The sequence below is a fragment of the Lepisosteus platostomus genome, chromosome 21, assembly GCF_059453375.1.
Source record: "Lepisosteus platostomus isolate fLepPlt1 chromosome 21, fLepPlt1.hap1, whole genome shotgun sequence".
NCBI classification, from domain to species: Eukaryota; Metazoa; Chordata; class Actinopteri; order Semionotiformes; family Lepisosteidae; genus Lepisosteus; species Lepisosteus platostomus.
In genome coordinates, this window is record NC_142631.1 from 4,374,891 (window position 1) to 4,401,691 (window position 26,801).

At 38.0% G+C, this 26,801-nt stretch overlaps 1 protein-coding gene across 2 annotated transcripts; it reads right to left on the bottom strand.

The window, feature by feature from the left end:
* Positions 1-783: 783 nt before the first annotated feature.
* On the bottom strand, positions 784-26,534 carry lhx6a (LIM homeobox 6a). Of its 2 annotated transcripts, none has more exons than XM_088615485.1 (9): positions 24,101-26,534; positions 23,113-23,184; positions 22,097-22,279; positions 19,932-20,053; positions 7,654-7,874; positions 6,580-6,680; positions 6,406-6,501; positions 5,297-5,451; positions 784-4,527 (listed from the first exon to the last, which is right to left on the bottom strand). In XM_088615485.1, the coding sequence occupies exons 1-8, from the start codon at positions 24,275-24,277 to the stop codon at positions 5,299-5,301; spliced, it is 1,125 nt and encodes a 374-aa protein (XP_088471611.1). In that variant the 5' UTR covers positions 24,278-26,534; the 3' UTR covers positions 784-4,527; positions 5,297-5,298. The 2 variants fall into 2 exon arrangements, with proteins under 2 accessions (XP_088471611.1, XP_088471609.1); XM_088615483.1 differs by having other exon boundaries at positions 5,297-5,471; positions 24,101-26,531.
* Positions 26,535-26,801: the final 267 nt, after the last annotated feature.

The window sequence follows — 26,801 nt, forward strand, 5'->3', positions numbered from 1 at the left end:
GAATAAAGAACGGTTGATGAATTTATCTAAAAATGATGTTTATTAGGTGTTATCTACGTCAACATGAAGTTCTGGAAGTTTGTCTCTATATCATGTGTGATGGTGTGGACAAGTTCAGAAAGTATATGTTCGGGAACGGGAGAGCAAGATACCAGCCATTTGTGTACTTCTAAAGTCCTGTGCATCCCTGCTACACGAAATGGCTAATTGTGTTTAAAGACAATTGCTATTTATGACAGAGATTGAGGATAACAGTATATAATCTGCTGGTGAATGGTAAACATTCAGCAAGCGTTGCAAATAATTTAATTTAGACTAATTTTTTTGTAGTATTTCAACTTCAACAATGTTTTCTTTTAGCAATGTTTATATATATATATATTTATCCCTCTTTGACAATCTTTTTAAATCACACTGCATATATAATGATCTATTACATGCTCTGGCTAGCACTGGGTAGAACACTGTTACTGTACACTGCCTAGATTATTTTATTACATATCTTGCATTTAAAATTAGTTTGGATGCAAACAAACAAATGCATGTACAGTAAGCATCTGTTTGGAAAATTCCCATCCAAGATCTAATGAGATGGTAGGACCCACTTTTTTTAAATACATGAAAGGTTCTATTGTTTGTATTTACAGACTAGACTCTTGTTTTTTAATTAAACAATCGTATCAGAATTAAAATTTAAAATGAAATTCGTGACTTCAAAATTCAAAGAGATGAATAAGCAAATCCTCATTTCATCCTTGTTTTTGTAAGTATGAAACAGTCAAATTTATGTTTTAACATTTTTATTGCATTAGGTACACAAAAAACATTTACAATGCACAATAATTGAAATCCAACTTTTTTTTTCTTTTAACAAAACAGACATTTGAAAAAAAGTGCTTACATGTGTTTTACTTTTTCAATAAATATGGAACAATGATGTCTTGTCTTCCCTGGCATCACAGGTTAGGACTTTTAGTTCTAAAGCCAAGACATGCTAAGTTACAGCTTTATACAAATGCAGTCATCTGCTTTGCACAAAGACTGCCAAAAACAACTATTTACATCCAACCTTGATAAGAACAGAAATTTAGCCTAGTGCAGAGACTGTGCTTACTGGACGGCCTGCTTTTATGACAGAAAGATGTTTTTACTGTACCGTTTTTATCCCTTTTGAGCACATTGTAATGCTACTTGTGGAAAATACAAACACTGTAAAATCCCGAAAGATAAGTAAAAAAATACATGTCCTGGAAAAAGTCCTTTTAATTACAAGTTATTCTGAAAAATTTCAATCAATTTCACTTCAATAATTCAATGCATTACGCAGATTCCTCAAGCTAGGAGAATTGAGATGTTTTCAAAATGTTCAATCAGCTCCTATACATTAAATCAATTACATCTTAGCCACTGCAGTTATACAGATAAGCCATATAAATCGGTTTTGAAAGCATGAAAGCATTTTCCAAAACAGGCTTCGGACCTGTATAATAATCCACATTGGTTTTTAGGTCTCTTCTGAGATAGAGCAGGAAACCTAACTGCAGTTGTTTCCCTGTTTAAATTGCTGATATTCCCACTGAACAGCCGAGGTGAATTGTTGTAATCCAACATTTATAATATGTGACATACAATCTGCTTTAAAAATGCACTGGTCACATTCATAATAAAGTGGTACTTAGCTTGGATGAATTACAAAATGTAACCTTCAAGAAGCAATGTGATAAATTCCTGCAGGCTGACAGGAGGAGGCAGGCTGACCAGCAGAATGGAAGGATAGCTTTATCAGCTCATCCTGTTTACACTGTTTGCAGCACAGGGACAACTTTCTTACAGGGTTTGTGAAATTGCTTCAAAGGACCAAATGTTCAATGTTTTTTTAAAGATAAATAAACCATACTTTCTTTCTCAGGGGCAAATGTTTTGATTAGTAGTTTTTGCCAAATCCCATTTCAGGAATGCTAAGCTGCAGGCTTTTCAGTTTATCAGCTGATGGTCTCTAACCCTGCAAATGTTTTAATGATGATATTAATGTGCTGCATCTTTCAAACAAATGGCTTCCCTTCTGCCTGGCAGGAACCTTTAAGTGCTTCCAGAGACACCTTTTAGGAGAATGATTTCTGTCCAAGAATTTTTAAACCCCTTCCAAACTAATTAAACCCACCATTGTGCTTTTTTACATTTTAATTAGTTGCATTTTGGAGATCTTTCTTCCCCTCCTGGAATGTTGATATTGTCTACAATGTGTTGTAATGGCACTTTTTTGTATGAATTAAACACACAGTCATGGACAGGATTGCAGAACCCTTTGCAAAGAAAACTTTCATTCAATCTAAATACCGATTAAGAGACTATAATCAAGAAATAAACATTTAACAAATACCCTACAAGAATCTTTGAGTGGAAAAACATCTACTCCCCCTTTTCCAAAAAGGCTCAGCAAGCTTTTGTCCACAACTGCAAATAGCACTAAAGACACTGAACAGCTTTACGTAGTGTTTTGTAACTTTAGAAATTGAGTTCAGTCTATATAATGCTTAAAATTGTATTCTGCATTATTCTGTAGAACACTCGTTTAGGCACCAAATGTGGCCCTGTTTTTGAGCAGTCTCTCTGTATCACATGATTTTGAAAATCTTCAGCAAGTCTATTTAAATAGTTATTTTTTGGTTCACCTTACAATGCTGCGACTGAGTCTTTCTCATAGAGTTATGTGACAAACATTCATAAATACATACAAACATTCATGCTTAATAAATACAAATGCTCAATCATTCAAACATCCATTGATTCAAAAAGGAAACCTAAGGTTGGTAGCATTTTATATTGTTGCTGAATAAACAAGCTTTTAATCTGCACAGATAATTGGTTGTTAATAACTGTAGGTGCCCTCAATATGTACTTTTATACATTTATTTAAAACTAGAGTATTAGTGAACTACTTGTTTATTTAGAACATAAAACGTTCAGTGTTGTGAAAAGAGGCACTACCTGTGCTTTTTGTTGTTATTAATCAAAACTAATTGCAATTTACAGGTAAAAGAAAAGAAATGTGGTATATGGTTTGACATTTGTTTTCTTCAAGAGATTTCCAATTTCCTCTTGACAGTCACTTTTGAAGAAAATTTACTAAGAGCGTTGTCATAAAAAACTCAAACAGTTCAGAGCAAAAAGCGAGCGGGTATGGTTTGTCTGTGTCCTTGTAAAATGAGTGTACCATAATTAAAGACAATAATAATGCCTACAGCACTGATCCTCCTCTGCTGAGGGCTAGTTAGTGCAGAAGGCAGTTTTTGCTACACTTAGTGAAACAAGTAATCAGCTACATTCAGTCAATGCTACAGCAGCATGTGTAATCCTAAGGACCACGGGCCTTTTATGCAAAGCAACACCCAGGATATTTGGAACACAATACTTTCTCTGTGATTTGAAGTTACGGGAAAGTATTTCTAAACTTTAATGCATGGAGTTGTATTTTTTCCCAAAATGCTGATTTCACTGACGAAAATAAAAATGTTTCAAAAGAAATTAAGCCAATCTACAGATTGAAGATGTCTTGTGTAGTGGGCTAGAGTAGTCACACAAACCTCTGAATTAAGGACAATCTATGGGAAATCCTTCTAATAATCAATAGGATTACAAGATTTCAAAATCTTCCCATTTAAGGAACACAGACAAAACTATTGACAGATTTATGTTTCGGAAGGTATTGTTTGATGCGCTACATCTCTCTAAACCCAAACCAGGATACGTCAAGCCAAAGGCAGTAGAAGATTAGCTTAAAAAGTAACTTTGCAAAGGGGAGCTCCAGTAGATCTTGTGTTGTAGTGTCGATTCTCACAGTCTTCTATAAATTGTAAATTGAAGCCTTTTACCTGCGTCAGTCACACACCTGGCCAGGGCCAACTTACCTCCTGGGCCACGGTCGATTATCTTTCACTTCACTGGCTTTTTGTCTTTTACTTTTTGCTTTTTGCCGAATTACCGGACGGACACCACACAATGAGCTTTCGTATATTTCTTTGGGGCAAAGGCATTTTGCGGGGGAAAAAGGAAAGGGTGAAACCAAAAAAAGGCACTGCTGATGAAAAAGAAATCCAGGAGGAACTTGCTGCTGCTGGGGAAAATCACAACTCCGCGGGCTGAAGACCGGCTGTGGGTTGTCTCACAGGCAGGGCCTCGGCGGCTGTCTCTCCCTTCTCAAACCAACATGCCTTGTTGTGCAGGAGATTTTTTTTTTTCCGTTTTGCATATGAACCACTGAAATTGAAACAATCTTCTCAGAAAGGGAAATCCAGGGGTGTCTCTCGCTGGGGCGTCCAGACAGCCACGCTGAAGAGGCTCGGGTGGGGGGGGGGGGAGGCGGAGCGCGGCTAGCCTCTCGCCATTGCCCCACGGTTCCTGACAGAGTTCTGGGTGGGGGGGGGGGGTTGGGCTGTCTCAGAGTGGGCTAGCGGCTGAGTGGCAGCTGAGGAAGAGCCAGGGCTTGGTGAGGAAGAGTCTGTGCAGTCAACACGGAGAACGGGTGACCTGTGGAGGAAACCAGTGAGAAAAGTTCAGGTCGATGCACTTACTTGTAATGACACCTAAAACTGTTACAGGACTGGCATTTCATTAGCTACGAAGGCTCATCCTTTTTGCATTTCACAAGTCCAGAGACTGCTGGTCTACCCACTGAGCCCATTCGACTGCACTGATAGAAGCTGGAGTTCACAGCTCTGGATGTCTGAGCATGACTTTGCTCTTGCCGCAGTGGCCTGTAAGCTTTACATAACTGGAAACTCAGACAATGACCGCATTGATGAGACATTTTACTTTTACAATAAACACAGAGCCAGACTCCCTTCCAGTGGAAATTTTGGGTAAGTAGACAGAAGAAAAAAAAAATCAATTGAACACAATTTACTAATTAAACCCACTATGCTTGGACCGTGGGCAGCTGCGGTCAACTGTTTGGACACCCTCTGGGGAACAAGGACTACTGAAGGACAAGCTTCGTACTTTTTTCAGAAAACTTAAAGGATTAATATGAAATGTTGTTAAGTGATTTTTATACGTTGTAACTTATTTGGTAATTTTACGTTAAAACAACAATTATGTCATTAATTACATTGGAATTCTTTTTTCTTATTATCTACTCAGGGTACACAAGCCTTTGCCTTTAAGCAAGAGATCTGTTCTTATATTTCTAAAGATGTGCACACTGTGACACAGAATTAAAAGAGTCCTTTCTGCACATGAGCGACGGGGATTATGACTCCAGCAGCAATCTCTCAGATGCACAGATAACCTTACTTACTCTCAATATATCCATGCAGTGCTACCATGCGGGCTCTCTCGGGGCTGCCGAAGGGGGAGTAATGAATGTCTTCTGGGAGGGAGGGGGGCATCCTGGACTGAGGTGGCCCCTGGGGAGGTCCACTGTGCTGGGGCGTGTGTTTTTTGTGTCTTGCTCTGCAGTTTTGAAACCAAACCTATAATGCAACATTTCCAGTAACAATTAAGCTGACAGATGTTGATCATTTCTTTCATAAAATAGATCATAGGCAGACACCTTTAATTGTAATACAAAACAAAGAAAAAGAAGGAACAAAGTCTTGTTTGCAGCCCTACTTATAAGTAAAACTCAATAACAGAGTACACGCTTACTAAAACCAGATATAAGTTAAAGGACTGGAACATGAAGTTTGCTAGACTTTATATCAGGACACAACTTTCCATCTTTTTTTTCTTGAGGATTAAAACCTAGTAATTGTGCAATATAATGTTTCAATGTAGATTAAACCCTTAAGTAACATTCTAATTTGTTTTTCAGTTGTTCTAAAGAATTTTTTCAAGGTTAGCAATTCTGCAAAGAAGGTTTACAAATGTCAATACTTTGGAGAAAAGCTTCTCATGTTTGTGTTGTGAGTTGTGTTGTGCTTTGCAATAGTTTCGTACAAATTACATCATGATTAACCCTACCTCCTTCTTTATGGTGATTTTACTTTAATTGCTTTATAGTGCTCTAATTATTGTATTTCACAGTAACCCTTTAAAAGGGTGTGTTTCCACATGTTTATTTGGTTTGGCTTAAGGCAGGATAAATGCACACAGTTTGCTACAGGAGGAAAATAGCTGAAGAAAAACAGCACTCACAGGCCTACATACTCTATTATTGAATTTCATTGATACCAAATGTAAATTACACTGCCATGACCAATTCAGACACATAGAGGAGGTCAAAACAATTGAGAAATTTGTCCTGCTGAAGGCCTGTTTTAGATCAGGAGAAATCATTTTAGATTGGGGTTTCATAAAGTGCCAGAATGGAAGGAAGCACTGTGGCTCTATGAATGGGAGTGGGTGCTGTTTTCACTATTTCTCTCATTCGTAGTTTCCCTGTCCTTGACCGCCGCACATTCCCACCTGTATAACCCTGCGGCTCAACCCCGTCATGTCGGCGAGTTTCTGAAGCGTCTGTGCATCTGGGTTGTTGTCCTGCGCAAACTGGGCCTGCATCACCTGGGATGAGAGCACAGCGTTAGCAACACGGGCCTGTTTCTCTGCTCATGTTAGATCACAACGTCTGGCACAGCCCACCTGCAGCTGCTCGGCCGTGAAGGACGTGCGCGCTCTCTTCGCCGGCTTCGGCTGGCTGTCTTGTTCCGATGGGACAGCTCCCTCCAACGTGATCCCACTGCCTTAACATCAGACAAAGAAAACGCCCCAGTTAGACTCTCAGAATCTGACATTTCAGAGAAAAGCACCCCTGTTTAAATACAGTAGCTATTTAATTTAATACTTATTAAATCACATACTGTGCAAGCACCATTTTTCGAAGCACTTACGACAGAATTTGCAAGGCAAATTTGTATTAAAAAATAGAAACTAAAATATTATTTGACAGGCAACAGCTTTGAACATAGAACAAACCTGAATTACATAGTTTTTAACAATGGGAAATATACAAAATGAATTGCTGTGGCTGATTTCACAACATTAGAAACAGAACATATGAAGGCATCTTTAATTCTGCCTCACACATATCTTATGAAGGCAAGAGAACGACAGACAGACAGACTTATTCTTTTTTTATGATACTTAAAACAAGCTCTCACTAGAGATCACCCATGGAGTATAAGTATAAGGCATATGCAGTATGCTTTGCCTTGTTAAAAAGATCTAAGCCACTTTTGAGAAACGCATTCAGTGTAGGAATTAACTAAATATCAATCAATAATAAATTCTGGGAAATATGGTGAAAGAAAATGAGATCACTTTTATTGGCCATATACAATTTTCTTTTATTAGGAATTTGTCTCTTTGCATACCCCAGCTTGCTCTCCCTGAGACACACAGACAGGGGGAGAAGCTGGGGGTCAGAGCAAAAGGGTCAGCCATTTATACAGCGTCCCTGGAACAGTTGGGGTTAAGGGCCCTGCTCAGGGGCCCAACGGAGTAGGATTCCTCTGCCGGCCGCGGGATACAAACTGGCAACCTTCGAGCCACAGGCGCAGAGCGTTAGCCACAGAGCCACCGCACCGTCAGACAGACAAGAGCCAAAGATCTGAAACTTTGAAGACACTTAACATATGCAGTACATGTCACAGGTATAATCAGTGATGTAAAATCTGTGTCTTCTGAATAAAAGGGGCACGTTCCTCCTCTGCTCACCACTTTCTGCTGCTCGTTTCAGGTTTTCTACCATCGTGTCGTAGTGGATCCTGCACAGCACCTTCTCTTCCACCAGCCCGAACTCCTCCCCCGTGGACAACTGCCTCTTGCAGGAAAAGCAGGCAAAGCAGGCCAGGTGGTAGGCATTTCCCCGGGCCCTTCTCACCCAGTCACTGGCATAAATCTGCCGCCCACAGCGGGCGCACTTTGTACCAAACCTACTGCGAGAGAGAACACAACGCAGATTAAAACCCTGCGCCGCAAATGGAAATGAGAGCAACAGCAACAACCGGAATGACGATAAAATCTCCATTTCTGAAAAAACGGGAATTCAACGGAACTTGTTGTTTAAAATACGGAAGTACACAGTTTGCAACTATTTCACAGTGTAACTCAGCAATTCAAAATTGGCAATAATGTTGTTCAGATAGGGCTACCTACAAAGCAATAATTTGCTTTGACCTCTTATTACTCTATGAAGTACTTATATACTGTAAAAGCAAAATGCTTGTACTTGCCAAAGGGGTTACGCTTTAAATTCAAGAAACAAATCCTAGAATTTCTTAGATTGGGTCTGAAAGACTGATTGACAGTCCCTCATTGACCCTGAAGGTATTCCAGTGAAGGAATAAAACCCTACACGTGGGAAAAGATTTAGCTTCAAGTGGCAACGACTGGGCCCAAGCTCAAAGGTGGTTTCTACTCTAAACTGGAAACACCTGCACGCTGGCTTCCTGTCATGTGACTATGTTAGAATAGTGTGCATGATCTACACATGGCTAAACTGAAACAAGAAAGATTTGTGCAGTAAAGAAGAAAAACCAAAAGTAGATTTGTACTGTATTTAAAGAATAAGTTTGGTATTTTGTTTCAGCAGTTATCACCGTAGCATATCTTTTGGAAGATAATATTTTCTTATAATATAAAACGCGTAAGAGTTTTGGAGTGATTGTGTTTCAATTTGTTAATCCTGCTTCCCGTTTATGTCTGAGAGAAGTGGAGAATTGTTTCGTTGTGAAATGCGAAATGTTCACTAGCTCTTTTGGCACCAAGCTGCACACGTCTCTTACTGCCAATGAAAACCTAGGTTCCCACCATGTAAAAACAAACTCACAATATGTTTTATGATTGCTGCATTTGCTGAATATTTTGTACACTTTCAAACCGACATTCTCATGCAGAACAAAAAATAAATACGAAGACATCACTTTTTCAGCTCTTATCAAGCACGTGGGAACATAAATTGTCAGAATTTTCTGTCATTACTAAATTAAAAAAATGTGAATTGGAATTTGTCACTGTAAGAGTGAGGAATAGTAAATAACATACGTCAGGGTGGGGCCTGATTTGTCTGTTTAGGAGCTGAAGAAGTAGGAGTTGTGTATTTCCATTTAATTTTATTCATTTAAGGGGCTTTAATTTGCAGGGCACAATTGCAGGAGGGGGGAGAAAAGACGTATCTGAATTACACACATAATAATATGTACTGTCTCCATCTGGCCTGAATTAGCAAATGCTATGTTATTTCTTTTAAATAATAATTACAGTTTACTAATCAAAGTACCTTAAAAACTTCGAGATAAATTAAACGAAACTTGGATGAAATTGCAGCAGTTGCTAGGTTTTAAGCAAAATGCAGCTACGCTAATCGTCTGCAGATGGACTTCCCTCCTTGTTGGCCTAAACATCTGTCTCAGTCTGTAAATGTAGAGAAGAAAATGCAATTGTGGCGATTAAGTTGATGTATTTTACGCAGATTTCATTTTTCCCCCTTGTCTCATGGGCACAAAAACCAGTCTCCAAAAACGAAAGGCTCTTATAAACAGCATGTCATAAACAATGGCTTGGACAAAGCCATATTTAACTTCTTATGAAGGAGAAAGACATGTACATACAGTATCTGAAAAAGAAAAGACAACGTTTTGGCAAAGTCACTGCTGCCATGTCGGCATATTCAGAGCCAAAATGACAACATTTGTCTGTGTTCTCATAGAGGGTTGTTTGGATTGAAGTACTGGTGCAGAAATATTTTGAAATGCATCTACAAAAAAATACAAAAGAGTATGGGAGTCCTAAAATGCAAAACTTTAATTGTGGGAAAGTAGTGTTTTTCTTAAATGAAATGTTTAAAGAATCTACATGTTTGGTTCACTTTATAAAACGGTGCCTATGGAAGTCAGCATCCAAGGAAATAATGTTCATTTTTTTTCCCACACTCCAGCCTTTTACATCCTTTGGCCAGATGAAGAGTCAAGACTCTTGTCATTGTGAGGCATAACTGTTGCAATGCAAAACCTCTAGAGTTTCTATAAAACCTTGTTAAGTTACTTTGTCAGCCTGGAAGAGTTTCCCAAATTCAAACAGGGCGCATTGTGCACTGGAATAAAATGGTATCTGAGAAATGTCTCCATAGAAGTATAACTCACTAAAATATACTGTCTCTGAATGTCATATTCTGTCTTGTAGTTAACTCTGCTGTGCTATTGAGCATAAAGTAATTCAGAGCTGACAATTATTTCCCTGCATTGAAAAGTGGGCTTAGTGTCCCGGGTTGTGTAAAGGGGTCCGGGGGGGAGTGGGAGGCAATGCATTATCAATAATTTAATTAAAGATGAAGCTTGAGAATAGGATGTAAGGTATCTGAGACAGGTATTAATTAAAAAAAACTCAAGCAATCAGAGGAATGACGGTTGGTAGCCCATGGTCCGTGCTCAATGTCGGGTTTTTTTACCAACGGGCCCACTGTTTTTCATTAATGAGAAGATGCTGTTTTGGAACTCGAATACAAACACCGCGTTACTGTGATTATTTCTTCCTTGCCATTTAAATTCACTTTTCCAACAATTCTGCATTGAAAGAGAAAAAAAAATTGCGTGTCACATTTCATGACATTTCTTTTCTACTCCAGATCCCATGTGAATCCCACTCTGCATCTTTGGAAGCTAAGGGAAAGTGCATTTAAAGCCAAGGGCAGGAAGCACTTCCCTACACGAAGGATTGTGGGAATATGTACCTGCCCAGCCATGTAGTTGAGACTCACACCCTACCCATACATTGGCCTTTACCAGTCATGGCCTCCTAATAATCCCCATCTCTGAACTCGCTTTATCACTCTGCTCTCCTCCCCACTGAGAGCTGGTGTGTGGGGAGAGTACTGGCGCACTCTGGCTGCCGTCGCATCATCCAGGTGGGGCTGCACACTGGTGGTGGTAGTGGGATTCCCCACTACCTGTAAAACGCTTTGAGTGGAGTTTCCAGAAAAGTGCCATATAAGTGTAAGGAATTATTAATTATTATTATTATTAAACACTGCCTTCCTTCAATAAATGGTTGGATGAGGTCTATGGACCAATAAGCTACTGGAAAAAAACAACAAACAAGTCAGATGGGCCAAATGGCTTCCTCTCATTTGTATCCTTTCTTATTTCTTCCCTCGTTGTGGCCAACGAAAAGCCCGCCATGTCAAGCTACGCTATTTGTGAAAAAGCCGCCTGACAGCAAGACAGCAGCTGGGAGCCAGTTCTAAAAGTGACCACTAGGGGGCACTACACCTTTCCCCCACCTTCCCCCCTATTTCTGTTACTTTTCTGCACAGCTGTCAATAAAAAGAAATCCTCTTTTAGCCACGTTAGCTTCCTTGCAGCTTACATGCTCCTGCGTATTTGTAATGGCTGTTTAATTAATGAGAACATTCATTTTTCAGCTGCATTCCTCCACAGCTCCCATGTGGGATCCTCGGTTTACCAGACTCGAGTGGGAAGAGGCCAGGGAACAGCGGCCGGAGCAGTGGGAAACGTTGCCGGGGGACACGCCCAGAGAGCGGCTGTTAGCAGCTTCAGGATGGGGAGGTATGTGGAGAATGCAGATTTGTGAGGGTCACAGTTAAAAATACACACCAACAGCACAGAACCGCAGGGGAGCAGTATAAATAAGTTAAAACAATCGGATATTATGGATTTACCTCTTAGAAAGAGGATTTCATGCATAGTCTCTGTGCAACACTTTAAAATTAAATATACAGTAGTTAACATGCTATCGGTATTTAAGCTAACCACCCTCATATACAGTAGTTTTCTTTTATTTCGGTATTTCAATACTGGCATAGATCTGCATTCGGTCCCTGAATCTTGAAAACAATATGCAAGACGCACAGTAGTTTCATGCTGTGTTTGAAGAACCCAGAGAGCTGATGCTGGAACTGAATGTGGGTTATCCACTGGCTTGCCGAGCATAATTCCTACATGTAAAATGATTACTATGGCTACAAAGGCCCCATTGATGACGAGCAGCCTGATAAATGAATTGCTATTCACAGCACTTGCCTGCATGGAGACTGCACTCTCCCCTCTCTGCGCTGCCTTGGTTTTGCATGTATCAGACAGGATATCAAGTCACATCAGGTTTCGATCCAGGTTGTCTGGAATGGGTTTGTGCTTGATTGTAGGTATCTTTGTACCACATGTGTGGGCTTTCTGTTCAACGCAGTTCCTGCCATCACTGCATAAGGTTTCTCATGCAGGATGTAAGTTCTGTTATACACTCGTATCCTGTGTGCACGGTGCATGGCAAAACCTGCCCAGTTTCCTGCAATTCCATGTCATTACCCAACCTGCCAATCCCCTCAGCTAAGCCAAAAATGGCGTAAATTAAAAGCATCTAAACACTTTCTTTCCAGCAGGAACACTAGCGCAGCAGGTTTTTCACAATGCGTGGATACAGTACCATCTTTCATCCTGGCTGGCCTTGCTCTGCATCGGAGAACTTCCATGCAAGGGTTCTCGTTATATCACTAGTTTTAATGCAAAATACCGAGGCACACAATGCTAAAACAAAGGGCTTTGTATTGATGCCTTGTTTTGTTTCTGCTCCATTAGGAAGCAGAATAAATTTTACACTAAAATTAAAGTTCGTCATCAAATGACTGTCTAAAATTCTAAAATACAAAAATAAGCATATTTTAATATTATTGTAGTTCAGGCTACGGTTAGTAAATATTTACATACACGTAGCAGCACAAATGTCACAATATTTAATTTTTCAACGTTAAATTTTTACAGTTTCACACAGAAAAAGTTCTAACAAGCAATTCATAAGCCGAGTGGAAGGAAATACCTGCATGTCTTTACTATGACCACACTGGAATTCATTTCTCCATTTTTTGGACACGTTTCAATACAAAATAAAGATTTTGGTTTCTCTTTGGTCTCAAACTGCTGAGGATTCTCACAGGTCACTACATTTTTGGAGTCTGACAACACCATGGAAACAGACAAAGAAATAGAATCCTACTACTGAGTTTTCTCATTTTAACGAATGAAATCAATCTACCAAGCAGTCTATGCCATGTTATTGGAAGTTCAACTGCAGTGTACAAAATAACAGACATAGAAAAATGACACATTTTTGCATTGTACTCTAAGTTAAATGATTAAGAAAAAGTTTACAGCCCAGAGTTTGCATTTCTTTCTACACTGTAGAAGAACGTTTTCCAAAATTGTTCTAACTGCTTAAGACTTACGTACAAAACAAAATCGATCAACTCATTTTGCCTTAAATCCATACTAACTGGGGGTGAGGTCTGCTAAATTAGAAAACCTTTATTCGATTTAGCTTTTTTTTTTCAAAACAGCTGAAAAAATCCATCTGTTTCACTTCCTGAAACCATCATAATATTCAACATATTTTCAAATATATCTGACTTCTCCACAAACTGGAAAATTTTTTTTTTATATTACTTATGAAAAGATGCCTGTCCCTTCTAGCAAATTCAGATACCTTGGAATCAATATTTCTTGCAATATTTCTGTAAAAGTTCTTTCATCTCATAATCGACCCCCTTTGGCAAAACCCTGAACACAATCTGAGCCGCTAGATGAACCTTCCACTTACTATTATTAGACAAATGGCCGCTATCAAAATGAACATATTACCTACAGTTAACCTCCTGTCCACAATGATCCCTGTCACCCCCACAAGTAACTGTGAATCAAAATTCAAAATCAAAAAGATTCTCTCATTACTACAGTTTGGAATAACACATAACCTCAAATTAAATTGGCATATATTACAGAAAGAAAATGAATTTGGTGCACCTAATAAATTACATTATTATTAAGCAAATCAACTTCAATACTTAATAATTGAATCTGCCCAAACCAACAACATAATCCCTTGATTAGGACCGAACAAGTAGAATGTGGTTATTCATGGTTTCTCAGCAAATCCATAAGGCATCACACTCTTTAACAAAACTCTGTAGTCTCTACAAGTCTGTTGGCTTGGTGAAAAATAAATTCAATCACTACTTTTCTAACGACACTTTGTGAGTGATTTGGCTCAATCCAGATTTCCCGATAAACAAATAATCATTTATTTTTATTCCATGGAGACAAGAAGCAATCTCACATTTACAACACATTTTGGGGGATAATACCCTCCTCAGTTTCTCAGATCTGAGCCAAAAGTATGGCATCAAAGAAAAACATGACGTGTAATATTTGAATTGAAAAATGTTATGAAGACCAAGATGAATATTATATATAACCCTCTGCAACCATCGCCACTGTTAGAAAAAAATGAACATCTAATTTAAAAAAATTGTTATCCAAACTGTATAAAATAAGAGATGAGACCATGTACCCTTCCCACTAAGGGATGGGAAAATTATCACTCTATCACCACAGATGCAAATTTCCAGACTAAAATCTATATCAACACGTTTTCTATTACTAAAAATATCAAAATATAATTAATTCAATTTAAAGTTATTCATAGAACAAAAATGTTTAACACAGAGTTATATTGAATCAGTTAAATACAGACAATGCACCTTAGAGATTTCTGACAATTACTTCCATGCCATCTCACTGTGTTCTCCAATCCAACAGTTCTGGAAAAAAGTCATCAAAAAACATCAACTTTTTATGAATAGCAGCTTCCCACTCTCCCTGTCCCGATGTCTACTTGGTGATATCTGGCTCTTACGCGTCACCCTCAAAAACACCAAATCAATACTGATCACTCCATCCATCACCCAGAAAACAATACTTTCAAACCGGAGAACTAGACACAAGATCACAATATTTCAGTGGTTAAAACCTTCTAATAGAATACATATCCACTTGATAAGATTACAGCTCCTTATAAAACTCAACGTCAAAAGTTTAATGAAACTTGGAATCCATTCATTATATCTCTAAATCTGCTGGTGGATTAATGTAAAATACTGTACGTGCTCAGATGCATGCATAGGCATACTTTCATACATATTAAAATCACACATTGGAAAACATAAATAGACACCAATACTAAACACTAAAATCATTCTCTGCACAGTGTTACATAATATACATTTATACATGTCTATATTCTGACATAATCCTTCCTGCTTGTCTGATTACAGTCATTTTATATATATTTTTTATTTATCTTGTGTATGCAATATGCTCAACTCCATATTACTTTTTTTTTCTCTTTCCGATTTCCACTTTAAGCACCCATCCAGAGCCTCAATAAGACATGGTTATAGTTCTTTCTCTTTCTTTCTTTTTCCCTTCTTTATCACAGATTCTTTCCTAACCCCCCAGACATGTCACATCAGTTCAGTCTGTTTGCTTGTATGTACACCGGCCTGTTCAAGATAATATGAAAAAAGAACTAACAGCTGGCGATTTAGACTTAATTCTGTGACAAATTTCCAACCCTGATGTGAGCCTTGCTTTCATTTCCTGTTATCTAAATGCATCCCAGCACTTGTTAGGCAAATTTTCAAGCTTGAAACCATTAAAACCTGTTGTTACGGCTTTTAAAATACATTAGGAAGTCAATGAATTTCACTTCTGATATACAGCCCATTCATGATGCAGCCTTATTCTTTAACTTGACATGAACGATCCTAAATACAGTACCTATAACAACGAAGTAAATTATTTTAAAATAAGATACAAAAGGTAGCAAAAGATATAAAGAGTTGGTGACACATTGCACATTGTTTTTTTAATTGAGCATCAGTACTAGTTCTGACTCCAACAACTGTTAAATGTTTAGCTGTTGCAAAAGGCTTTGTTTTATAACTATGGTATAAAAACAACACCAAGCAATCACATATTCAAGATCATCCATATTTTGAACAAAAAATAAAGGATGTAAAAGATCATTTATTTCAGACAGGGGCATAATTTAATGTAGAATTGTTGTTTATTTGTAATTTAAATATTCTTGGTATTATTGTTCACAATAACTAGGGATCACAAAGTGGCAATGACTTTAAGAACTTACTATATCGGAATAGATTGAACTTCAATTTCAGAAAATGGAAAAAAATCAAAGATAGTTTAATTTTGTTTTTTATACAAAGCATCTTTTTACAGCCATTAAAGAAAAATGTACAAGAACTGTAGTTTATTCAAGATGCTGAGATGTAGTTAAAAGATGTTAATATTAATGTAGAATGTTAAAATACAAAATTGTAGATTCAAAGCATAAATGGCTTTAGACTGGCAGTTTCATTTTTTAGAAACGTAAAATATTACTCTATCCAGAGTCTCACAAGATCAGCCTTCAAAGCCCTGAACTTTCAGAGAGATTATTTAATCCTCTGTGACAAAAATGTAAATTCAATCATCGAGATGTAACAGTGAGATTTCCTATTTGAAGCCTATATCTACAGTACAGTACACAAAGTAGGTCTGTCCCCAGGATTTATATACAGTATAGCTGACATTGCTATCCTTTTTTCTTCACTTATTTTGCTCCTGAAAATTACCAGACATTCAGGAATTGTTGTCCTTGCAGTTTAGGAAAATTAAAATAAAACACTGCTGCACACAGCCCATTTCTTTTCTCTATAAGGTGCGTGTACCTGTTTCTCGATCTTCAATCAGATCAATCTATGCCAAGTGAAAGGTCTTAAGCAAAGCAACCCTTAAAAGCGTGTTTGCTTCCAACTAAGCAACTGCTCCAGTTATTCAGATAGGAGGCAAATCACATAGATTCATGCAATTAAAGAACATAACATCTGCTGGGAAATAAAATGTATACCTCTATGCACCTAATGGTTTACATGCCTGTATCAGCCCTTTTGGCCTTTTGTTACAATGCAGCTCAATATTGCTTTTTTACACAGTCCCTTAAAGCTATACATAATTATAATGAATCATTCTTTAACCCAATTCCTTTGATAATTAAGAACTTTGGTGAAAGTACTATTCTGTAAACCAAGCGGAGACCGGTGTGTCACAGACATCCGTACGTTTAAAGTGATCAATGTATTTCTGCAACACAATATTTACTATTAGTTAAATAACAACAGTGCTGCTCTCCGAAGCTTCTCAGTCCCACACCATGTATTGTGATGTTAATCATACAACTACCAGCTCCATAACTGCAGCACTTGTATCAAAACATACAGCTAATATCGCTTACATTTTTGTGTTTGAACTTCCAAATGCTCTTCATACCTGTATGTCACATTTACAAAGGCTCTTTAAGATGAATACCATAGCATATCAGCTATTAGATTTAATGACTTGTTAAAATAACATTGCAGTCTTAATTATCTTAAGGCAGTGAAATGTTTTTGTCTTTTTTCCCTGGATTTGTCTGCAGCAAAAAATTCAAAAGTCCAGCTGTCAGTCAGTTCTGTGGGTTTTCCTCACAGGTATGCTTGGCTTTCATAACAGTTGTAGTGAAGCATCACTCTAGATTATAAACAAGCACAGAGGATAATTCTCAAGAGCAATGTTAATGCAACTCAAAGTACAGTACCACGTTTAAAGTCACTTTTCACCTAACATATTTACCCAGAACAAACAAATGCATTTTCTAATTATTTTTCTTCCAATCTTTTTGTTGTCTTTTCCCCAAAACTTTAAAACGAAAAAGCCAGATTTCTGTGCATCAGAAAGTAAATAAAAAAATCAGCCTTATTTCTTCAGTGAATGTGCATTTAACACACTTTAGAATTCCATCGTTTCATAGAACCTAAGTCATGAAAGCTATAAAATAGAAAAAAACACATTTCTGTAAATTATTTGCTACATATTTGTGTTTTAATATTGGTTTTACCATGAGCATAGTCCAAAATCTGTTAATGCAAATGTCTTATGAGCCATCATTGATGTGGAATACCACTAAAAATAAGAGAATATGCAGTTATCTTAATTTTTTCATAATGCAAAAAGCTCTTTTTTTCCATCCTTATCCAGTAGTTCCCCAGAACTACGGGCTTACGAAAGAACCAGGAGTTCTCATTGTTACTTAGATGACTGACTGGGCTTTTCTGGTACAGTGATGTGAATGGGCAACTATGTAAGACAAAATGAAAGATTTGCTTGAGCCCTATTGATTTTGGACCTCAGAAGTTTCCTAGGCAATATTAATAGCGTTACATTTTGTAAATTACAGCTGAAATCTCCCTATAACATACCATTAATTTAAAAAGTACAAAGCGATAAGCATTACATTGATGTATTTCCTTATATAGGCATTTCAATATTGTCGCGAAATTAAACACATAGTAAAAGTCCAGCTTCTTCTACAAATATTACAAAAACACGATTGTTTCATTAGAACCCTGGTGCTAAATAGTTTATTGAGATGTGAGACATCGTTTATGAAATAATCTTTAAAGTACAAAGAAGATACTGAAGCGGCCGTTTAGTAAGAGCAATCACTTTAATACATTAATATTTGGAAATTAAATTGTTTTCATTGCTGTATAGATCAGATCAGCATGTCTCTGTTTTACATCCACTCAGTTGTGTTGTAACGATTGAAACAGTGCTGTTTTAAATAATAACTGTTCCACATGGTTTTCTACTATGAACTGCAACAACACAGAGTAGAACTAAGACATTGATTTGTATTGATCATTGGGTATTTAGAGAAAATGTTTATGTGCACACTTACTCAAGGTATATCAATGAAGCCAATATAAGCTAATCAACAGAGGAGTGCTACAAACCCATTCGTACCTAGCACGTCCAGTATATTACTTTATTTTAATGCCGTCAACGATTATTAATTTCTACAATATCTGTATATGATTTTCTACGTGTGTCAGCAGGTCTATTTCTCTAATATCGTTATATTAGCTATTAAATTGTAACTCACACAGGCGAAAAAGAAAAATAAAGATCTCGAAGCAATTGACATCATATAAGGTCCTAATGACGCATTTGTGAATAATGTGTATTTGGGCTTTGGTCAATTTCTTATTCTTGCTAAACAATGTAAACCATAAAATATAATTTTACAGTTAGACCACTCAACGTGAGGACGGTATAGCAACATACGATCTTGGGAGAAATGAAACAGAAACTGCACGATTGTAAAGTCGAGATTTCGACTGCTGTTGTCTTCAGATCCAAGAACATATTTTCTAAAGAACAAAAAAAATGCCTTTTCAAGTCGTTTTTACTCCAGTAATGATGATGCTAGACACCATACAATGTGTTACGCTCACAGAATTAAAACTGATCAACTAAGTACTTATAAAAACAAGAAAACTTTAAACCCGTGACAAATTTGTCTCTTTAGAGAAAACGCTTTAAATCGAGGACCACCACCAAAAATTGGTGGTGGTGGAGGGGAGTCCCCATTACCTGTAAAGCGCTTATTAAACTGCAGCAAACCTGTAGTTCGCGTGTTCATCTTAAAGGGAAGGTTTTAATTTCCAAGCAAAAATGGTGATGCTGCTCATTGAGTTTCTCAGAAAGGTAAAAATCGTTTTGTTTTTCGTAGTATAGGTAATTTTGCTCTTTTAATTGTCCTCCACGTTGAAAGTTCGTCATTCGGCAATCACAGATACTTGCCCATCTGTCGCAATCTACAGCTCACCTAGAAATACAAGTTATTGTATACAGCTACAGCTGGTTTTCCGTGTATCTCCCGAAGATAAAACTTCGACAAAACGTCTGTATTGCAGCTTTGTTAACTTTTAACTTAAGTATAAAACACAGGCTTACATTTCAAGCTTTTTGAGTCTTGCGCCATTTCGCGGCAGAAAAACACGACACCTGAGAAATTTTACTCAATAAAACTTGGACAGCAGGAAGAATAAATTTGCCTTCAAGCACCAAAAAAATGTCATTTCAGTCAGTCCTGAGTCAACCGTCAGTGATTAACGGCAAGTGAAATGTGCTTAATGGAGAAAAACAGCTGAGCTCGCAAATCGGTTTTAAAAAGAAATGTACAGCATAAAGACACGCGAGTTCGTTTTTAGTTTAGCAGTCGTCTTCTTGTAATATTTTGGAAATGGACTTTAAAACTTACCCTACCTGAAATAATCCATTTTACAGAAAATCTCTTTATTTTTGATGTAGCAGCTGCTGTGCTGACGCAAGGAAGTTCTACAAACGGAACATTCCAGACATCTCACGTGCCAGATCAAATTATTCACCTGCAAAGTAACGAAATATTAGCAGTTAAAACATTTTACTCCTCAGGACAGCGAATAACAAACAATGCTCTTAGCACTCCAAGTAAAAAAAAAATAACGCGCCTGAGACCTAACAAGTCTTTTCTGTATTATTTTAATTAAAAAAAGAGAGTTGTGCGCAAATGTTTTTTGTAAGAAAGAAGTTTTTCAAAAGCTCTCCCCCAAACCAGTATATAAGAGCAATACAAAATGGATAAGTTATTTTCGTTGTCCCTGTAAAAATGACTGAACGTTTTATTAAGTACGCAATGGAGATAACAACATCTGACAAATTGGACTTGGGAGATGACGAATTCATCACCTTACAGGATGTGTCAAAAAGAATGAATTGATCTCTGACTTTTGGACACTACAGTTGCGTTACCTCTATGAAGTTACCGAAGCTAACAAATTACTGCAAATATAAAATCGAGTTTACAGAATCCCATCGCTCAACTTTAAACAAAAAAAGCATCATTATCAACAATACGCCTTCTTCTAAGGTGAATAAGAGGGACCCGTCTATTTAGGCAGTGCCTGTGGGGCTACATATATGCACATTAAAAATAACCCCCACCCCTGAAAAATAAATTCGATATTACTTTAGCCCAATCGCTATACTATATTCGACATATAATCATTTGGCTTATTATAGTACTAGACTAAACGCTGACTATAATAGGAAATAGTGTTGGCAGTTAAGAAAAAATAATATACAATCTATAAGTATCACCCAAAAAATATAACATATAAGGAACCCGCAAGAAACAAGTGTTAGCCTTGTGGGTTAAGATCCATTATGGTTTACATTTCAATTTCAGATCCAAAATGAAGCAAAGCTAGTCATTTGCATGCCAAGTGTAAAAGAAAATATTTGAACTGTATAATCTGGTGCAATATATATACGCTGTATGCATCCATATAGAAATTTCCTACAATACGTGCAGCGCTTTTCCTGCATGGCTCAAGTCTACATGCCTAACACTGCCTCCTGCGCACACAAACTGTGTCCTCACACGAAGTGCGTGGAGGCGGTATCTAGCTTGACATTGAATTTCAAAGAAAGCGGATATATGTCTAGATAAAAACTACAATCTAACGATTTTGGAAGGGCAGTAAAATCAGTTAACCGCACCGTTTGGTAAAGTGACTGTAGGATTCCCGGTAGCCCATCGCATCTCTGTTTTTTTTTTTTTACATTTTTACACATTGCCTCATCATATGTGTAGATTCTACCCGTAATCAAATAAAACGAATAAACAACGGGTTTCTCTCTGCGAGCTGTTTTTCTGTGCAATTTTAGGTAAGGCGTTTAAGATTAACATACCCCGTTAACTTCTAACATTAAGGCGTTCGCTCAAGTCGCTTGCCAGAGCAGAAATAAAGGGTAAAATAATCACGAAATCATAGGATTTAATTAAGATTGCACATGTTAGCACAATCATTTAGGCTTACTTTGAACAGAAGCTTTACACGGGCTTTCGGCGTTGCTCTGCGACCTGATGGCTTTTAATTATCCTATTATTAGTCATAGTACAGCATCAAACAAAATATGAGAAGCCTATTAAATTTGGGAAACAAAATGCCTCTGAGCTTATATATCGGTTTAGGCTAGTGTATATGAGGCAAATCTAATGTAAGCCAAACCGTATTTAAATAGCATAACAAATGAACAAGAAAGGTCAGCTGTAGGCTGGTTGTCAGTGGTCCATTTTTTCAGATGCCAGGCCCTAGTATCAATATGATGTCCAACAGGTCTAGGGGTATATGATCATAGCTGTATATCTTGAGAACAGAATTCCTCTTTGTCTCATAAAATGCATGATTCCAGCAGTTACGGAACTTTAATTTGGTCAAGGAACGGTAGAGGGGAGAAAATGAGCTTGCTCCAACTTCACTGACACTGAAGGCACTGCAAGCGGAATAACGCAGCCCACCGTCTGTCTGAGGCAACCGGAAAAAAAAAAAGATTCACTCCGGATTTCGCTGGTGTCAGTGTGTGCTGGTCGCAGACGACTAACGCACCTTGAGCAAGTATCTGTCAAGGATTTCCAGACCGCAACTGGCACACAAGTTCTTCCCTGTAGAAGGGACAGACGAGGACGATGAAGGCGGAGAACATATCGAGGGTGTGGACGGAGGACTGGGGGAAGACCGAGCGTCCTCCTTATCCATAGTCGACCGGTGAGATTCACCATCCGAGTGGGACTGCAAGAGGGGGGAAAGCGAACGCAAATGTTTCAAAACACGCACAAGACAGAATGAGCAGTAAAAACCTCTCCCCCAAATCACATCAAAACCCAGGCCTGCTAATACGCTAAGTCGAGCAAAAGGTCGCGTATCTGTCGCCTATCATGCTACAAGACAGTCCACAGACCACTGATATTAGTCAGCTTTAACTTTCCAGAGGAATTATATTTAAAAAGGCCTTGGCGACTTGTGTTACAAGTCTTAAAGATAGCTACAATGCTTTTGTCTCCTGTGAAAAGGAGACACCTTCGGTTTCCTCTCGGTGTTTCTGATTTACGTAAACATTTTGCAAGAAGATGGTTTTAACATAAGACGTCCGGACTCGCAACCTGGACGAACACAAGAAAAGGCGGAAAGAAAAACGCGTTTCTAATTGTTTCGGCAAATCTCAAAACAAGAACACCAAATATGAATATGCGTATTTGCAGAAACCTTTATATTTTCAGAGTTAAAATCTACGTGCTGTATCCCAGGCTGCGAGCAAGCTGGACTGTGGGTCGAATACTTTCAACATTGACCGGCATAAACACAGATGGATTTTCAAAGCTATTGATTAAAAGTCTTTTGCACCGCTACCAATTCAAAGACCGTAGCCGTCTCATAAAGCGGTAAAGGCTTCAGTTTCGGTGAATTCTTTTTTTTAAGAAAACGTGTTCTATCAAAAAGAGCTTCACAGAAAACGTACACAGGCCGAAGCTGAGAAATATTACAGATCGATCTCTTAACATCACATAATGTCAGATAGAAGTCAATAATTCAGAGAACGGCACGCTTTTAAAATATTTACTCACCATTATCTGTGAATGTTTGCTCTCTACACAGCGGGATGATCCTTGTGTGTTCTGTATTTCTTGAGAAATTACCTTCAAGACAAATTCGACAACAGTGCCTTAATATAAAGTTAACTGCCTTTGGTTCTTTCCCCTACATTAAATCTTCGTGTTATTTTGCGCCCTATATAAACCACCCAAAACAATAAATAAGAATTTCTACTGTGCATTTAAACCCTCTGCAACAAAAGCCCCCTTTTTTAATGAAGCAATTTGAATTTGGATTGATTTTTTTCCTGCACTTAACCCGTGCCTCTTATAGTAATCGTTTAGTTCCCATGCAATCCAAGGCACTGAAAAAATAAACTACCTGCAATTAGAAATTGCTTGAAATGGCCAAGATAAGAGGCATCCAGAGTGTCAATTTCAACTGTCAATCAGAAAGGCATCGGGCCACCCAAAGAATTGCAAATTTGATTTTTAATGGCAGTAATTAAAAATCGAATTTTTCTTAGCAGAAATGCGATGTGAAGTGGTTGGATTGGAAATCACACTATTCATAAAAAAAAAAACACTATTTCCAGAACTCGCAGCTGATCTTTACGCCTGAAAGGGCCAGTGATTTCTAGATCTATAGCGTCACTTTAAGATAAAACCTCAACACATTTTCAGCTATTAAGACAGCATTCAAGGAGAGACAAAACCGGCGCGTTTTTACTTATTCAGACCTATGATTATTGCTTTTCATTCAAATGGATAAACATAATCTGCCTAATTGGCTTGCTTGTATTTTCGGATTTGCAAAATATTTAACGTTAATAATCCAAATGATAGTAAGACGTCATTTTATTATTATTTTAAAGATGGCAAGAACGCAAATGTATTATTTTAGCCCCCCAAAAAGGGGACATAAAAAAACAATAACGCACATTACAGAGAAATAAAAGGGGGTAGTTAAGCTACAAAGTTATTTTCTGTTGTACGGAGCAAATACAAACGCGATTGTTACCTGTTTAGTTGGAATTCCTTCGGATAAAAGTTTATTGCCCTCAGGGAGAGGGGCCAAAACTTCATTTTTCCAATACATGAAAAAAACCCACGATAAAACGCCTGTCCTGGACAGATCCAAAGTTTTATCCCAGTGTTCCAGAAATCCTCTTTTACAGCGAAACGGTTGTACTTTCATAAGAATAGATGGGCGAAGGTGATATCCTCAGCGTGGTGGATCTGCGACAACATCAGTGATAAACCAGAAAAGGGACCAGAAGATTTCTTTTTTTTCCTCTCCCCCCACCCACCCCCCCACCCGCAAGAGCAGTCCTGCAGCACTTTCGATTTTAGGAACAAGGAAAACCCGAGCACTGACAAGCGAGGCTCAGGCTCCACAGCAGGGCTGCAATGTGGGGGGGTTGTTGTTCTGAGCGCCTTGTTTAGAGGAGTTCGTCAAATTCTTCCTTCCACCTTTTTGTTTTTTTTTTCCTCCCGTTGAGGATGGAGTTGCAGCTACAAGGCAGGAAGTCGGTGAAATGAAGTCGAGGGGGCTGGCGGGGCAAGTCTGCTGCTCCCAGTCTCCTGTGAAGTGCGAGACCATCCAGACTCGTGTCAGAATCACCTTCTCGCACAGCTCCAGAGGGGTGGTAAAAGTTTTGTCGCACACTCTGGATCAGTGGGCGTAGCAGCAGTCATAGGTGGAAGAAAAAAAAGACACAGCCAAGACTATATTCCTAACTTAGAGAGTTCAACGTAGACGAAAGTTTACTTACATATATGCACAACAGAGATAGAGAAAATAGTCCAGCTCTCAAACGTCAAAATACCAAATGGCAGATTTCAGTGTTTACATGACCACTATTTCAGCTATGTTCGTTGTTTTAAACCGTGACCTGTTAATCGATTCACAGAGCTGTCTTTAAAGCAATTGAACATTTTTTTTTTGTGTGTGGTGATGGTGTCGTGATTTGTGTCTGTGCTAACTTTTAAAAAGGTGAGAACCGCGGCAGGGTTTCTGACGGTTCTGGTTCTTTCTATGAACCGTGACTTGATAAAGCATCCAGCATCTGGTGTTTTAAAAGCGACGGTAACAAGCTCAGGACAGGGCTCCACTGAAGTTTATTAACCCAAAAGAATAAGCTGGTCAAAGTTGAATACTTTTTAGAAAAGTAACCAAACTGATCCCAAGCAGAACCCGGTGCTTAAAACGGAATTCAAGGATAATCTCTGAGCAAAAGCTGAGTGTTAACCCATTGTGTGCCAGATCTAAATTCATGTGGGAAACACCGTCATCCAAATACATTTGTTGGACTAATTCTGCGTCTGCTAAACACGGGAAGATGTTGGGACCATCTCACAAAAAAAGAGGAGTCTCCAGACGCTGAAGAGACCACGCACACTAGCGTTCGCAATAGATTCGGAACACCGCACACTGATGGGCAGTCTTTACTGTTAGTGTTGATGTCCTGTACTTGCATTTGTTCTTGTCTTATTAATAACAAATATTAAAAATGTACGACAATGCAAATAGGACATTTTAATAATTCACTGCTTGCTCTTCAACTTACGTGGCACTTGTTAAAACATGTTTTTGCACTGGTAACCTCGCGTTTAAAAGATAGTTAGAACGTGATATTACAGACCCCTTGTCCATAAACAGTCCTGCCAACACGTCCGAAAAAATGTTAGCGTTTATAACACAACATTGCATGCTAATAAATGTGCCTGATTTATACCTCATAGATTGTATTTTATGAGTTATCCTAAACTGCGTTTCTCGAAATATCGCTGAACTGAACACCATAGAAAACTTGCTGTCATCCTGCAAAAAAAACAACTTCTAACGTCAGTGCGTTTCCATATGAGAACAGGGCGATTTTGTAGTAAACTCTACACAATATGTTGTTTAAAGAGCACAATAATGCATTTCACCTGTTGGGCAGCAGATAGTGTTTGCGACATAATGCTTTTTTTTGTCTGTAAGGGTGATTTGAGTCCCATTTGGTTGTTCAGATTTAATTTGAAAAAGACAACTTTGTGTCCTCATGATTTTGATGTAGAATAATAAATACACAGACGGGCGTGCACACAGAATTGAACATGGTGCGCAGTCTTCCAATACATACTGTACATGAAAGTACTTGGGCAGGACAGATGTCTTTTGGAAGTTTAATAAAAATGATCTTTATTTGAAAAGCACGATCTTCGAAGTCAAATTCAATTAGGAGAAACTTTTCTTCCTGTAGGGGCGAGGGAATAGTTCGCACTGAGACAGTAATTTGGGATTGTGCTCCAACCCGTTAATTATTTTGACCAAAAATACTTCCCCGCCTAAAAAATGCGTAGTACATGATCTTTTCGAGAAACAACGATCAAAATATAGGCGGGTATCGAGAGATTAAACACTGTTCTTAGACGCAGATGTATTTGAATTAGGGGCCTTAGTATTTAAAGCCGTAATGGACATGATCAAAAGAAATGCAAACTTCTTCTGTAGTTAATGTGTTTTCGGATGCTGCGGTATTTCTGCCTGTCTACAACATAGCCTACCTGGCTTGAATAATGACGATTGATAAGTGCCTTGAGAAACAGAATTGTTAGGAATAGTATTATTATTGTTGTTATTATTACAAATGTAATCGGCTTTTTCAAATAAACGTTATTTTGAAAAGGCCGGTATGTTCGTCTTCTTGAAAGGAGTACCCGAGCACAGGAGATGA